The sequence below is a fragment of the Euwallacea fornicatus genome, chromosome 8 (genome assembly GCF_040115645.1).
Source record: "Euwallacea fornicatus isolate EFF26 chromosome 8, ASM4011564v1, whole genome shotgun sequence".
In the NCBI taxonomy this organism is placed as follows: domain Eukaryota; kingdom Metazoa; phylum Arthropoda; class Insecta; order Coleoptera; family Curculionidae; genus Euwallacea; species Euwallacea fornicatus.
Genome location: NC_089548.1, coordinates 2,740,432 through 2,755,753, shown reverse-complemented (window position 1 = coordinate 2,755,753; position 15,322 = coordinate 2,740,432). Strand labels below are relative to the sequence as shown.

The 15,322-nt window shown below is 36.3% G+C and overlaps 1 protein-coding gene across 4 annotated transcripts in view; it reads left to right on the top strand.

Moving 5' to 3' along the window:
• Positions 1 to 15,322, top strand: part of dlg1 (discs large 1) — a 115,924-nt gene that overhangs the window by 7,946 nt on the left and 92,656 nt on the right. For all 4 annotated transcript variants that reach the window (XM_066284801.1, XM_066284799.1, XM_066284800.1 and 1 more), the window contains exon 2: positions 8,258 to 8,394. In XM_066284801.1, the coding sequence (XP_066140898.1) occupies positions 8,258 to 8,394 (137 nt within the window). The remainder of the gene's footprint in view (positions 1 to 8,257; positions 8,395 to 15,322) is intronic.

Below are 15,322 nucleotides of genomic sequence, written 5' to 3'. Positions count from 1 at the left end.
CAACTGTTTCAAATTTTATTTTTTAAGGGTCATCCTGTATTTTTTTAAAGCTAATTTTTCTTTTAATTCCTTTTCAAATAATATATATACTTATATTTTTATGTATCTACATAGGAGAAATCGTACATACTAAAGTGATTAAAATTATCAATTACGATTTTTTCTATTTAAGTTACTAATTACATATTCATTATTAAATCACTTTATAATTACGAAATGCTATTCTTTAACTATATTCTATATTAATATATTACTAATAGGTAGTGTATTAATATTGTGAATTATTAATATTTGACAATGATAATGACCTGAATAATCAGATTTCAATTAAGTGAGCTATACAGGATTAGCCATGCAATTCGTTCATTAAAAAATGTTTGCCCTCCCACTTTAGAGGCTCAATAAAACTTGGTTTCAGACTAAAATTTACCATTTTGAATCTAAGTAAAGTATTTTCAAAATGGCGACATATCCGGTTTCACCGAATCAACTTCGTTATTTTAAATGAAACACCTAGTTTTTTTTTAAATTATTTTCGGATTTTCTGTTAAATTTTAACGCCGGATTATTTAAAGTATCTTATGTCTAAAATTTACCAATTTCGAGTTATAGCGGAAAATTTGAAAATTTTGACAGCTGCAATATTTCACTGAAATCGACACTTTGCGCTAACCGTTGCAAATTTTGGAATAGACGTTGTGGGGCTTAAAACGGACTGAATAAGCTAAGCCGAATAGGCATTTTGACTTATTTCAATATGACAAAAATTCTTCCACAATATCTCCGAATCCGATTTTGGGCAGGGGATGGGTTGGGGAAGACATTCTGTCGAATTTAAATACGTCAAAACGTAGCTTATCAGGTCCTTTTTGAGCCCTAGAACATCGATTCTCAAATTCGCAGCGGTTAGCGCACAGTACCAATTTCCGTGGGATTTTACATTTGTCAAAAATTTCAAATTTTCTACTATAACTCGGAATTGGTAAATTTTAGACATAAGGTATTTTACCTAAACTGATCTTAAAATTTAATCACAAATTTGAAAATTACACAAAAATTAGAGGTTTCCTTTTAAAACGGCAAAGCTGGTAGCTACTTCGGGTATAACCGGAAGTACCGTTTTTTTGAAAATATTGGGTTGGCAATTAAATTCGTTCGGTTTTTTAGTTTGGAATAAAACACATTTTTTTATATACAAAACAAATTTTAATCAATTATATATTGACCATCTTTATTGATAACCTCTTGCCATCTCTCTACCAACTTCACTATGCCACGTTCATAGAATGACTGTGGCTTATCGGCAAAAAAACGATCAAGGTGGTTTTTAACTGCATCTTCATCTTTGTTCGTTTTTCCTTTCATTGAATTCTGCAGCGACCGAAATAAATGAAAATCGGAAGGGGCAAGGTCCGGTGAATAAGGAGGATGAGCCAGAACGTCCCAGCCAAACTCGAGTAATTTGTTTCGCGTTGTCAAAGATGTGTGAGGCCTAGCGTTGTCATGATGGAAGACAACACCCTTGCGATTTGCCAATTCTGGTCGGTTTGTGCGAATAGCTTCTTTCAATTTCGTTAATTTGGAACAGTATAGTGTTGAATCTATTGTTTTTCCAGATGGTAGTAACTCGTAATAAATAATGCCCTTAAAGTCCCACCATACGGAGAGCATTACTTTCTTCTGTGACGAAAATGCACGTTACTTCTTTCCATGTTCACCGCTACACAATATGTACGATACTTATGATAGCCAAACCAAAGTCCGTAGAAAATATAAGAGAAACATGATCTTGCATGTGTTTATTTGATTTGCTTGATAGCATTCAGAAAAAAAAGCAAATCAGCATGAAACTTATACATAAAAGAAAACCGAACGAATTTAATTGCCAACCCAATATTTTAATTGAATTCAAAATAGTTGGTTGTAGCCTGAAATCATATTTCATCATGCTGCGATAGTGGGAAGTGACAAATTTTCTAATAAACGGGTTGCGTGACTAACCCTGTACACCACTCTATGCCCACATTATTTTTAAGAGCTAAACGTTTGTAATCACTTGCCAGACCACAAGAAAGACAAACTGGTTGTTTTTAATCCGAGGAAAATGAGTAGCTAATTAGCATTTCATTAAGATAGAAATCCCTTTCAGTGTCTCGTTTCTTTCGGAATTACGAATAATTAAGTAGGATTTGATGGCAGATATGCTGACGCTTTTTCAGCGAAGAGATTTCTCACTTAGGGAATAAATCAGCAGATTATATAGAATAGAATGTAAGTTTACGAACTTCGAGAGCCGCTGAAAAGGCTGACTGTACACAGAAGTTAAATGAGTTTGATTATTAATTCAGTAAAGTTTCGAAGAATAAATGTTATTCTTTAACATTGGCCCAATTTAGAGAAAATAATGGTCGGAGTTGAGGAAAGTGAGAAATTGCAGAAAACTTGAGGCGTTCAACATACAAGTGCCTGTCAGCAGTTTTTTTCAATTTTATCAGAGCATTATTCTGGATTTCCATATGAATTTCACTTCATGATATTCCCTAACTCGCCTTCAGGGCCCCCCGAATTGAGCTTGAGGCGAAATTTCCCGAATGTTTTCGTTAAATTATTTTCGCGTATTATTTTAAATAAACACGAATATTACGTTTAAATCAGCACCCTTCAGCACCACCACTTCGATCGATATTAAACGCGATGGCACTTATATTCTAGCACTGGGTTCGGTAATTGCTTCTCGAGTGCTCTGGACACCAGCCCATCTCACTTCAGCATGTCAAAAATAATGGCGAAAGGGAAGAGAAAAGTTTATTCTGACCTCTCGGCGCTTAATACCGAACGAACTCTGCTCAAGTAGATATCTAGAAAAAATGAGATCAAAAAAATAGAAATTCCATAACACGTCGGTCTCCCGGATTGCTGAAAATAGGCTACTCTCAGTCATATGTATTATTCCAGGTTCCCCTTTAAAAAAACTTTTATCATTCATTCTAAATTTAACAATACGATACGTAAGCCACCAAAAGAATTCTCTTTATGATAAATCATTTCTGAATTCAAAGCCGACTCGAGACGACGTCAAGTTATACGTAATATTAGGGCCCTGGGCACCTTTAGAATTGTTCCATTTTCCACGATTGAACCGGGGTGATCCCTCAAACAGAAATAATTTGAAAAAAAAAGTTTGCAAAAAGGTATTGTATTTGAAAAGAGGGAGAGTTTTTATTTCTCTGATGTTGGTTTACGATGATGGATTTAAATAGTTATAAAATGTAATTAATTAATTTTTACGTATTAGCTTAAATTATTTTTTCATCGCTTTCGCTTTCCCCCTGGGGCTTCTCGAGCCCTCTGAAGACTCGCCGCTATTTGAGGATTTCCCGCTCTTAGCAGCGGCTTAAAATCGGGGGGCAGCTTCTTGAAAAATTTACAATTAACGGCCTGAGGAAATATAAATATTTTATTCTTCTCTTGCTTTCTTAATTCCTTTTCAAGTCCCTCTGTGCTTTTCTCTGCTTCTCAAGTTATAACTTCTCTGCTTTAATCGACTTATTTCTTTTATCCCACATCGCGAATTTGCTTTTCTTGTCTGATTTCACCCTTCACTTTTCAGCCGAGAATTTCTGTCTTATTTTTGTGCCCCTTCCTATCAGTGCCTATTTGCTCTGATCGCATGGATATTTTGCCCGATTTAGTTTTATCCTTTTTTACTCTTAGGTTACACCGTGCATAATGACTGCAGAGCTACCTGCAAGGATCTTAATGTTAGTATCTTTACCTAAAGAACCTTTTATTCGACGGGGATTTTTCTAAAGCTAAAGCAATGTCAAATATGTTTAGGTATAACGGAATAATTTCAGCCCTCGGAAAGGGCAAAAGTCTCTCTCAGGAAGGTCCTTGTGGCGCAGATTTATTGCTACCATTACAGCTACATTGTAACTATTATTATTATTCAATGTTTTTGCGAGCGTTTAGAACCAAGATTAATGTTATTCACAGTTATTGTTAGGAATTCCACACCTGCTAGTGTATGAGGGCCGATTCCCAAATAGAATGAAAAAACGTGGGATTCTTGACAATGGCGAATACACAGCCATTGGAATAATAAAGACACTTATCTTGTCCTCCACAACCGGAATAGTTGTTCCGTAATTGGATCTTTCCCAAATAAAATAAGAGAAAAGACGCAAATTATTGCACCGCAGTGTTGGACAACTAATTTCCTTTACAACCACGTGATAGAGCCTATTCTATATGTGCTACGCCACTGTCCTTGAGCCCCAGTAATTTTGTCCTGTATGTGTGCGCTGAGCCGCTTGAGGTAAAAATGACAAACTCATCGTGTTGAGAGACGAGACACTAAACAGCATTCATTACTAAAATACTATGTTGGCTTAGTTTCAGGAACATGATACATCGTTTCAAAGGAGATTTAATTGGCTTTCAGAGCATTTCCCAATATACAGAATATTCTATATAAAAAGGCACTTTAGTCAGGTTTAGAGTGTAACCGTAAAATAATTAATTTTGAGCAAACCTGCTCCGGGTAAATCCTCATTTTCTACATGGGACAAATTTGTGGACCTTTACGAATTTGCGAATTTAAATCGCGTTGTAACAGAGGTTTCCTCGGGGCCTTTTTTGTGAGTGAAATTCTCGCCAGCTTAAAGGCAAAATCAGGCTCAAAGTAATCGTAAATCATTTATCTCAGTCCCATGAGAATGCAGGAGTTTATGAATTGCACCACCTTATTGTGCTTTCGTTGCAGTACGAGTTTTTGAGTGCAGTTTAAAGGATTTGAGCGCCGATTCTGGTTGTTAGTTATAGACGTCCAGCCAACTTTCGGATTAGCCATAAACTGCTGCTCAGAGTCCACGTACAAGGTGTTCCTAACTATCATACACATACGGGAGGGGGCAATTTTTTAGATATTTCATAGCTAAAAGTTCATATAAATATAAATCCACAAACGCTTCATTGATACCTATGTAGATTGTTTAAGTTTCGGACATTTTTCAGTTTTTCTTTATATCTCTTGCAGTTTTCGAATATATTCAGCTAAAATTTGGAACAGAGATTCTGCTGTGGGACTTACATCATTGGGCATGTCAAATGGTTTTGATAATCTACAGAGTGATGTATTTTCAGGGGTTATGCCTCATTTTCTCATAAATTAATCCTTAGAAGGAAATCTCCAGGGCGGAGCGTCTGGGCTCTTTGAATGTGGCAAGGCTATAGCAAAGCATCTCGCAAGATACGCCAAAGAACTTGATGGCTATTATTTAATTTCTCACCGAGTTTTCTGGCGCTGATGTCCGGATGTTCTTCTATTTCATATAAAACAGCTTCTCCGATCTATGATGTTCTAACAGTACGTGGTCTATCTACATCTTTGGCATTTTGATTAAAAGTTCCGGCTTCTATTAGACGTCTATGAATATCCGCGAATATTCGTTGATTAGGAATAATCCTATTGGGATAGCGCTCATTTTACAGAAGTCTAACCTCTCTTCCATATTCATATGCAAGGCCATAGATAAAATGCATATCAGCCACTTGAGAATTCGTAAAATTTACAATTATGAGACTATAAGAAAAATTTAAAACACTTTTATAACCAAAACCTCTTTTCACACAAGTATACAGACGAAAGTTGGCCGAATAAAGCCAGAGTCTTCACAGTCATTTTGAAGATTTTAATTTCACCTAGCGAAATACAAAGAATCGTCATTTATTTTTTTTCTCCATAACCGACGCAGATACAAAGGAACTACAGAAAACCAGAAAGTTTCTAAGAAAATTAGAAAGTCATTTTGCATCTTAGAACCTACCAGCGGTGCATGGCGAAAAAGGTCGAGCGGCGAAGAGGGGGCATAACCCCGAAAAAATATCACCCTGCCTAGATTGTCAAAACCATTTGAAATGTCCAGTGATGTAAGTCCAATTTTTAGTTAAATATTTCGAAAACTGCGGGAGCTATAAAGGAAAAACTGAAACATTTCCGAAATTTGAACACCTTGTAGATATGTAATGAAGCGTACGTCAATTTATATACATTTAAAGACATGAAATAAGCTAAAGGATTACTCCCTTTCGTATGTACATGATATTTAAAAACGCCCTGTACACATACATATATGTTTTTTGACCGGGCCTCTTCACCTTTTACCGAATCTTGGGCTTTCCCCTCGGTTAGTAGGTTTTTTAATGTGGATTTTCATTGTTTCTTTCCACCTTCCCTCGATGGCAGGCAGGCTCAAGTTTTCGCTTATCAGCTTGCTGGGACATAAAGATCGAGGTTTCCTTCTCTGGATATTGTGCCTGGAATTGGAAAGCCAAATAATGTAAAATTCATACGTTTTATGCTGGGCGATAGATAGATTGGTTTCTGGCTTTAGGTTGGGTTCAATGCATATAAATTTGCAATCGCTTTTCACGAGGCGATATGTCTGGTGTACATTGGGAATAAGCGAAAGTGCATAATTGAAATGGATAAAAAGGTGGCGATGGTCGCAAACAAATTTTAAATCACAGTTGATTCATAGATTCATAAAAGATCTGCGCAAAATTCTATTACAGATTTCTGAGGTGAAAACATAACGATTTAACTCAATTTACCTTAGTCTAAAAGTGGACAGTTTTTAAAATACAGGAAGTCGAAGTAAAGATTTAAAAAAGGGAAAAAATTAATTACTTCGCGCATCAGGGGGTTAGGAGCGGTAAGAAATCAGCACCCGTTCCCCTGTTCGAGGGGTTGTCAGTGCTGGGTGAATTCTCTGTAAAGGGGCGTAACTTTTTTGCCACACGGTATAAAATTTATTTATGACTAAATTTGTGTTTTCCTGCACGTTTTATAAAAAAAAGGTATATTTGTGCAAGTCCTTACGGACGTTCCTTCCACACGTAGTTGAAGTTTAGCTGCAGGTCTTGAAAAATGGCTCTAAAGTGCATATTTATTCGTACAGTTGAATTAAAAAAAATCCCAACATTCGATTAATCCTAAATTGTTATCATTTTCCTTATCTTAATGTTTTTATTTCACTCTACCAATTTTTGATTATTTACTGTGCTGTGCTGCGCGAAAAATACAGCGTTTGTAAAAAGTATTGCAACAGGTTGACAACTTTCACAAATTCGATATTTTAAAAACATGCCTAAACACATAATTCTGCTTAAAAAAGGCATCTAATGCACTATTTTCGATGTTCTAATTTTTCACCCCTGTCTAGTTCCCCCGATTAAATTTTCATTTTCAAATAGAAAGGTGCCCATTGTAGTAGATTAAATGACAATTTAATAAGGTATATGTGGATACTTTTCAAGACATGCAGCGAACTTTAAATATAAAATATCTCAAGAAGGAATGCCCATAGGGACTTGTACCAATACCTGTTTTTTATAAAACATGTCGGAAAATACAAATTTAGTCATGAATAAGTTTCACACTGGGCGATAAAAAAAAGTTATGCCCCTTCAAAGAGAGTTCACCTCCCGCTGACTGCGCCGTCTGCAATGGGCATTGAGAGCGTCAACAGATTCCGATTTCTCGCCCTTAAAAACCCTCGATGCAACATTTGATTTAGACAAAAGCATTATAAACGAAGTCAGAATTTACCTCATTTTTTTAGTCTTCACTTTGACCTCCTCTATTTTAAAAATCGTCCACTTTTAAACTGGGGTAAGTTGGGTTAAATCGTCATGTTTTCCCCCGAGAAATCTGTGACAGAATTTTTTTACAGACCTTTTAGAGATACCCTCTAAGTAAATCTGAGATTATCGTCATTGGAGGGCTATTTACATGACTTCGACATATTGTTTGACGAGGGGATTTCAGTGGATACGAGTTAAACCATATTTTATTAAACGTCCTCTGAATTTTTTTACTTTTCCTCTGAGTTGAAGTATGGGTGACTATAAACGGTTTGAAAGTTCTTATGGTAGATTTTGGGTTGTTTTTTTCGTAACCGGCAAGTATCTTTTTACAGCCCTAATTTGTAACGCATCATTTTCAACTTGTCTACGTCGCAGGGCTCAGGTGAGGGAGCTGCACATTTCGATAAAAAGAGAAATAAATTTCAAGCATATCTCGCAGGGTGACGGGTCTAACAATACGTCTGCAAACCTACATGTGAAATCTTAAGGCCCATTTTAGCCGAATTTAAGAGGTGCAAATGGCACGCCTCTTCCTTTGAAGGCAATAGAAATATCCGTGAAATATTTTCTCTTTCATAATAAATCACATCTACTTTTCTTATTTCAGATATCCAAGAATTTTACGAACTAACGTTGCTGGACGAAAACAAATCTGTACAAGAAAAGACTGCAGAAACCCTCCGGATAGCCAATAAATGGGAGTCAAACGAAGGATTGATTATCCCGAAGTATTCCACCAATGACGTAAGTACCTTGTGAATATTCATATTACAAGCAGTATATTCATTTATTATTGGTGCGTTTAGCGGCAACTGAAATAACATTCTGCAAGTTGCTATTTGAGCATAGATGAATACATAGGCTTTTATGTAGCGGCCAATCGTGCCCCGAATGCAAATGAGCAGAGCTCAAATTGGACCCTAATTTGAAATTATCCTTTTCTAGTTTGCATACGTACATAGAAATCTAATGCGAATCACGAAGGTTAGTCGAATCTGCATAATTAAGGGAAGTAGCAACGTTCAAGTCTAGGTTATGACGATAAATGTTAGAACTTTGCTTTTCGGGAAGAAAACGGCACTTCTGCTTCCTAGAGAGGAAAACCCTTTCACTCCCTAGGGAGCGAAACATAATAGTTTCTTGTATTGCAAAGGAGAAGGTTGCCATTTATTGCTCTCGCCGACTGTTCGAGGCTCAACACGAAGAGGAGGGCGTTAAATAGCTGGGGGAGGAAAAAACACTTTGCCCCTTCGTAATATGAATGATGTCTTTATTATGCATGAATCACAGTCGGCATTGTATGCCTCCGTAGTAGATAAAGCGGTTCTGATGATGCATGTACGGTTACTAGAAAACTACTAACGACAGTCTCATTCTGGTATATACAGGGTGTTATTTGAGTACGTGACGAAACTTGAAGGGGTGATTTTTTTATCGATTTTAAGACGAGAAGTCTATGTAAACCTAGGTCTGGTAATGCTTTAGGAGCATTTTCAAGATACAGGGTGCGAAATTAAAAAAAAATCGTTTTGCAATGTGATTCGTACACCTCCCTTTAACACAGTAACGTGACAATTTCTCGATGCAACTTATAGTGACAACTTGATCGTTCGCGCGGAGCCGCACTCACGGCCACCGAAATCATCGGATTTAAGCCCGTTGGATTTTTTCCTTTGGGAGCATGCACGGTCATTCGTTTATAGAATTCCGGTCAACGCTGAAGAAGAATTCATCCAACGGATACGATATTCAAGTAATCAGATAAGATATACGCCGGGAATATTTCAACGTGTTCGGCAATCGATGTTGAAGTTGGAAGGGGATATTTTCAGCAAGTATTCGAAGTTTCGTGTTACGTGTTTTTTTAATTGAAAAAAAATGTGTACCATTTGTTTAAGTGCAATAAAACCTTGTTCTTGTTTGATTTTTTTTTTAATTCGGACGTTACCCATGTGCACGCCATTAGCAAAAGGAGATGAAGAATTTCTAGCATAAAAGATTCGGTTGTACTACATTTAAAATTATCACCACGTTTCAACGGGATATTAGTTTGCGCTTTGCTCTTTTGCATTTTTTAAAAATATATAACGATAAAAAAAAAGTTTGACATTCTGCATCCAGAACACGAAGCATCACCGAACCTGATATATGTTTCTATACACGTTTCGTCTTAGAATCACTCAAGGAATCGCCCCTTGAACTTTGGCCACGTACTTAAACAATACCCCGTATAAATATTGGACTAAAAAATGTTTAAGGCGCTTACGCTTTATAAAACATTCATAACATATGATGTAAGAGTCTTATTATACGCTTATAATATCCCAAATCCGTTTTTCCTTCGTAGGAAGTTGTTTTGAATTGAAAGAAATTTGCCTTTCGAATTTTAGGACTGTAGAGAATAAAAAAACGTTTCTTTCTTCACTTTGGATTATATAAAGATGCACCGTTTACTTTAAATGGTGGTGATTATGGAATCGTTGCAGTGTTCTCACCGTAGCGGTGGTTTTTCAAAAACTCCAAGCTCTTCCTTAAAATCTTAAACTACATTCAGGTATCGGCACCCATAGGCGTACTTCAGGAAAAACCCTCCTTTTACAACGAGGGTGCCCTTAATTTCGTCGTTGAACACGTGGTGCTAAGGCCATCAAAGACACTGGAGCAAAATCTTTGTCCCTTTCGAGGAACCATCATTATTAAGACAAAGATTTCCCACATTAGGTCGTTTTGAAGTGGTGCCACGTGCTTAACATTCATAGGCGTTGCCTCTGGGTGCGCGGTAACTATGATAAACTAAATAATGCTAATTACGAACAACAACTTTGAACTCAATCCTGAACAGAAGTAAAATTGCTGCTTTCTTTCCGCAAACGATGGAGGAAAGTTCTGTTTCTCAGAGGTCTTCATTTGGTGGTTATGTTTTTACAAAAACTTTCAGCTTACGTAAACATGAATAAATTTCAGTCTAACAGAGCATCATCATAGCAGCTTTTCTTGAAAGCGTCGCATTTGGTTGGAAATTTTGTATATTCGAAACAAGTAAGCAAGGAAAACTACTCAAGGAAATATTTAATCACATTTAAGGCAATAAAAACGAAAAAGTTTAGACTCTTAGCTTAAGAGATTCCTTGCAGTCCCTAGGCCAATGAAGTTTGTAATCGGTAAAGTTTGTATAAGTGAAGTTTAATAATGCTTGAAGGGGCATAATATGTTGGGAGAAGTTATTGGACGGACGATTAGTGAGGGATTTGTCTGCTTGAAATTTGATGTTTAGAGTGTCTAATGATAGATAATTGAGTCTAATTAACGAAACTTTTAATTAGTTTAGAAAAGTTAGAAAAGCGGTAAGAAAATATAGAAAAGTGCCAGAAGCATGGTGAAAAAGTTGTCGCAAGTTGTAACAAGGTTACAGGGTCTCAGAATTCTAAAGATTAGATTTTTTTTATGTTTAGCAGTTTTCGAGTTTTACTAGGAACGTTATTGATTATGGAAATATAAACAATTTTAGCAAAGAAAAATCGCAAAAAAAATTAGCAATATAACCTTAACTTTATACGAGAATCTTGAAGGTTCCAAACCCCCAACAAGGTCAGTGGCGTGCTTGGTTTTCATGATTTCCCCCTCCGCCCCTTTGAGCTTCTCTTTGCGCATTCCTATCAGAAACTTACCTTACATTTTTGTCATTTAAATTATGAATCACCCTGCATACACATCCATGTCCTTTACAGTTTTTAATAGCTGACACACGTCCGATCTACACATCCGATTGTTGCTTAGTAGTATTAAAAAAACCCATCGAACGTAAACATATTACTCACAGAGGACTCACTTAGCAGCAAATCGACTGCGTCTGCTCCTGTCTCGCGCCCCGCCGGAGGCATAAGCAGTATGTTTCCTCACTTTAGCGTTTCATCGGATGATAAGAGTGATCAGAAATAAGCCACAGAATCGTGAATGCACATTCGACATTCACTATTTGCACACGAATGAACTTTCTATGGTAATCTTGTGGAGCATAGAAGAACCAAGATTTTACTGATATATTGTAAATATATACTGTTTGTTGTTAATGTAAGTTCGCCAGTATTCGGGCGCTTTTTCAAAATCTCAGAAATTTTTCGTCACTAACTATGTTAAATAATTATTACTTAAAATTCGTCAAACGTCCCGAAATTTTTGAGTTGGAAATCAGCAAATTAATCTGACTTCCATTAAATTGGAGATGAAAATTGGGCACTCACGTAAATTTCGTGGGTAGCAAGTTACTTGACTTTAGCTAACGTAAGCGGAGCAATTGCTTACCTAAGTAATTCCTGTGTTATTATAACGGGATGCTTGGAATAATATCATATTTTTGGTGATGGGAGCGAGGGAAAAATGTTCAGACTGATCTAATTTGATTGTGAAATTAGTATCTGCGAAACATTATTACGTTAGAAACGAGACAGAACAGAGCGAATAAATGACTCATATCTACGAAAGGAATAGTCGTTCGACTGAGGGTTTCAGAGAATTTTATATGGGGTGTTAAAAAAGAGTGTAAAATATTTAAAGAATTAATAGTATTGGCCAAAATAAACAAAACAGTCTTAATAAACAAAGGTCCGCAAGGTGACAGTTCCTGAGATATGAAAGGTGATTCTTTCTCGAAACATTTATTTGCAATTATTTATTACTTATTTATTGTGTACAAACGAATAACAGAAACTTCTAGCAGAAACAAAACATGTAATTAAATTAGATGTTCAAAGTATCCACCTTCCATTTCCGAGCAACCACGATATCTTTAAAGGATATTCGAGCTCTCTCTAAAACCCCTTCATTGGCAAGGTTTATTGAATTTTTTGCTAATTCATAGCTGCATCTTCCCGAAGCTAGTTACAGGAGTTCCATGGACTATTCTTCAACCATCCTTAAAAAAGAGAATCTAGGGTATTTGAACCGGGCGATCATGTGGGCCACAATACACGTCCGCACCTTCCTGTGCATCCACGTTGAAATGTTTGGTGTAAACGCTCATTAGCAGTAATGGAAAAATGAGCTAGAGCACCAGCATGCCGGAGCCATATTTGTTGCCTTTGGTCTAAAGGAACGTTGTCCAAAATTTCCCATATTGTGCTCTGCAGTTAGTTTAGGTAGGCAGTGCCTGCTAATCGGTCTGATAAAACAAAACGACCCAGGGACCTGTCGCCTGCAATATCCATTTAAATGTTTAATGAAAAACGTGTCTAATGTTCAGATTCCATTAGAACATGGGGATTTTCGTCCACCGGCAAAAAACCAAACGTGCTTGATGGTCAAGTGGATTGTCTTCGCTCTGTCTGCTTATTATGCTCTATCCGTGTTAGAAGTTCATCTTCTGCCCTGCGAATATTGACCTTCATTTTTCGGATAAATAGGATTGTTTGCTCAATGAACCGGCATCATCCAATCTTTGGTGAATTGTTCCAAACGTACGAACGTGAAGGATAAGCTTTATACATGAAATGCACCAACAGCTATAGTAAACAAAAATATATGCACTGGCAACAGTGAAATACTTAATGGTTATGCTGTGTAAAAAAAATGAAAGTTTTTGCACAATGAAAAGGGAGGAAAAAAAGATAAATTTTGCTTATTTGGGCATAATAAATAAACAATAAATAATTGCAAATAAATGTTTAAAAAAAGCCTTTTATGTCTCTGAAACCGTTACTTTGCGAATCCATGTTTACTAAAACTTTTTGCTTGTTTTAGTGCATACTATTATGTTTTTAAATAGTTTACACTCGTTTTTAGTATATTGTATGTCGAGTTTTCCAAATAAAGTGGGATCCATGGGAACTATGGTTACTATAAGAGACACAGGGTGATTCAAAATAGAAAAAGCCGCACATTTTTGTGCCCACTCGAAATATGTTCTAAATTTGAAATATTATTATTATAAATTTACCAATTTTGAAAATCGCAATTTCCAGTTTTTTACTCACATTTTGACGGTCGCTGACATATCTTTATTTGAGGACATACTCCAAACGGGCGCGAAAATGCATCTTTTTTCTAATTTGACTCACCGCGTATCTCTAACCGTTTCCATAATCCACATGAAACTTACTTCATTTGGGACACCCTGTATAGCAACTTTTTAAGTTTTATGAAAATTTAGAACTTTTTATTTCATTCGTTATTCCACATCAGGTAGTAAAGTGAGACACTTTATCAATCGAACTGGACATTTCGATGACTGTCAGCCATTTCACCTTGGCACCACGATTCAGTCACACCCCGCATTACTAATAGCTTCAGTCAGAGTCCTCACATAACAGCCGACTCTGTCCGCCGACAGTTTTATTGATGTTTAATTGCTATAAAGGCATACGTGAGTGCGCACATTCGCACACTTTAAATCGGTCGATAAATTCAAACACGTGAAAATGCACCGATCCCCACTTTATTTTCGCATGTTATACAGTGTGGAACCGCCAAATGGAATAAATTCACTATTTGCATGTCATACCATAACGAAATAGTATTCGTTATTAGGTTTTTAGTTAGTTGTATAGAATTTTGTCAATCACGTGAATTACTTTTTTTAATTATTATTTTTTCTAATAAACCTTAAAATCATAGAAATTTCAAATAGAGAATGAAAATACCTTACAAATAAGGTGTCACAAGTTCATACTTCAAATTTGAAAATTTGGGGGTTGCAACTGTTATCCAAAGGTGGTTGAATCTGGGTAGAAATTTCTTACGTTGCAGAACGTAATTTTAGAATTCTTTTTTGTCGCGTTTCGGTATTTTTTCACACATGGCGAAATATACAGATATTGAATTTGTTTCATTTGACTAATCCACATTGTATATTCTCTATGTTATACAAGGTGTTTCCGCATATGTCTGCTAACTGCTTACTGTAGGATCCTGTGTCCAAAGTAAGACGTAAAGTTCATGCGCAAATAGGACCGGTTTCGCTTCATACCGGAAATACGAGGTGATAAATATAATTATAATTTTTTTAGTTTTTCCTGTTAAGTCCGTTTCGGCATTAAATATTGTTATGAAAATTGCGGAGCGTAAAATTGTTGTCGAAACATATCTTTTAAAAGCAAAACAATGTTTCAAAACCCACCAATGGCCCTCCCATTGGTGTGAGTCCGAACGTTTCAAACGAAAAATGTGTGACGCCACTGGTTAAAAAAATAAAAATAATATTCTCAACGCTTAATATTTCTATGAAAAAAAGGTTTGTTGAATATTTGTAATAACGTCAACTGTTTTCGACAAAAAGAATTAACACGCAACAATCAGCAACTGCAACAATAAAACTATACCGGGGGTTCTCCAAAGCGCACGGGATAATATGCGACAAAGGGGCGAGCCATGCATTCTTGCAGGTGGAGGACAGTTTTAACAGCTTATTTAAGTGTTCTTTTATAAATAACGTAACGCACCTAGTTCCTTGTCGTTGCAATCTTGCAATTTTAATATTAGTCAGTTCCCCATGAATTGTCTCAATCATCTTCCTCCGTCATATTACAGTAGACGTGTTTTTGGATATTTTCAGTGCCGGCATACTTTTCGTCATATTGCCATTTATACTTTTAAAACACCCACCCTGTATAGGAAAACAGTGCAGAAATAGTTTAGTAGTTTACCGTCGGAACACCCTGTACAATACGTTGACATTCGG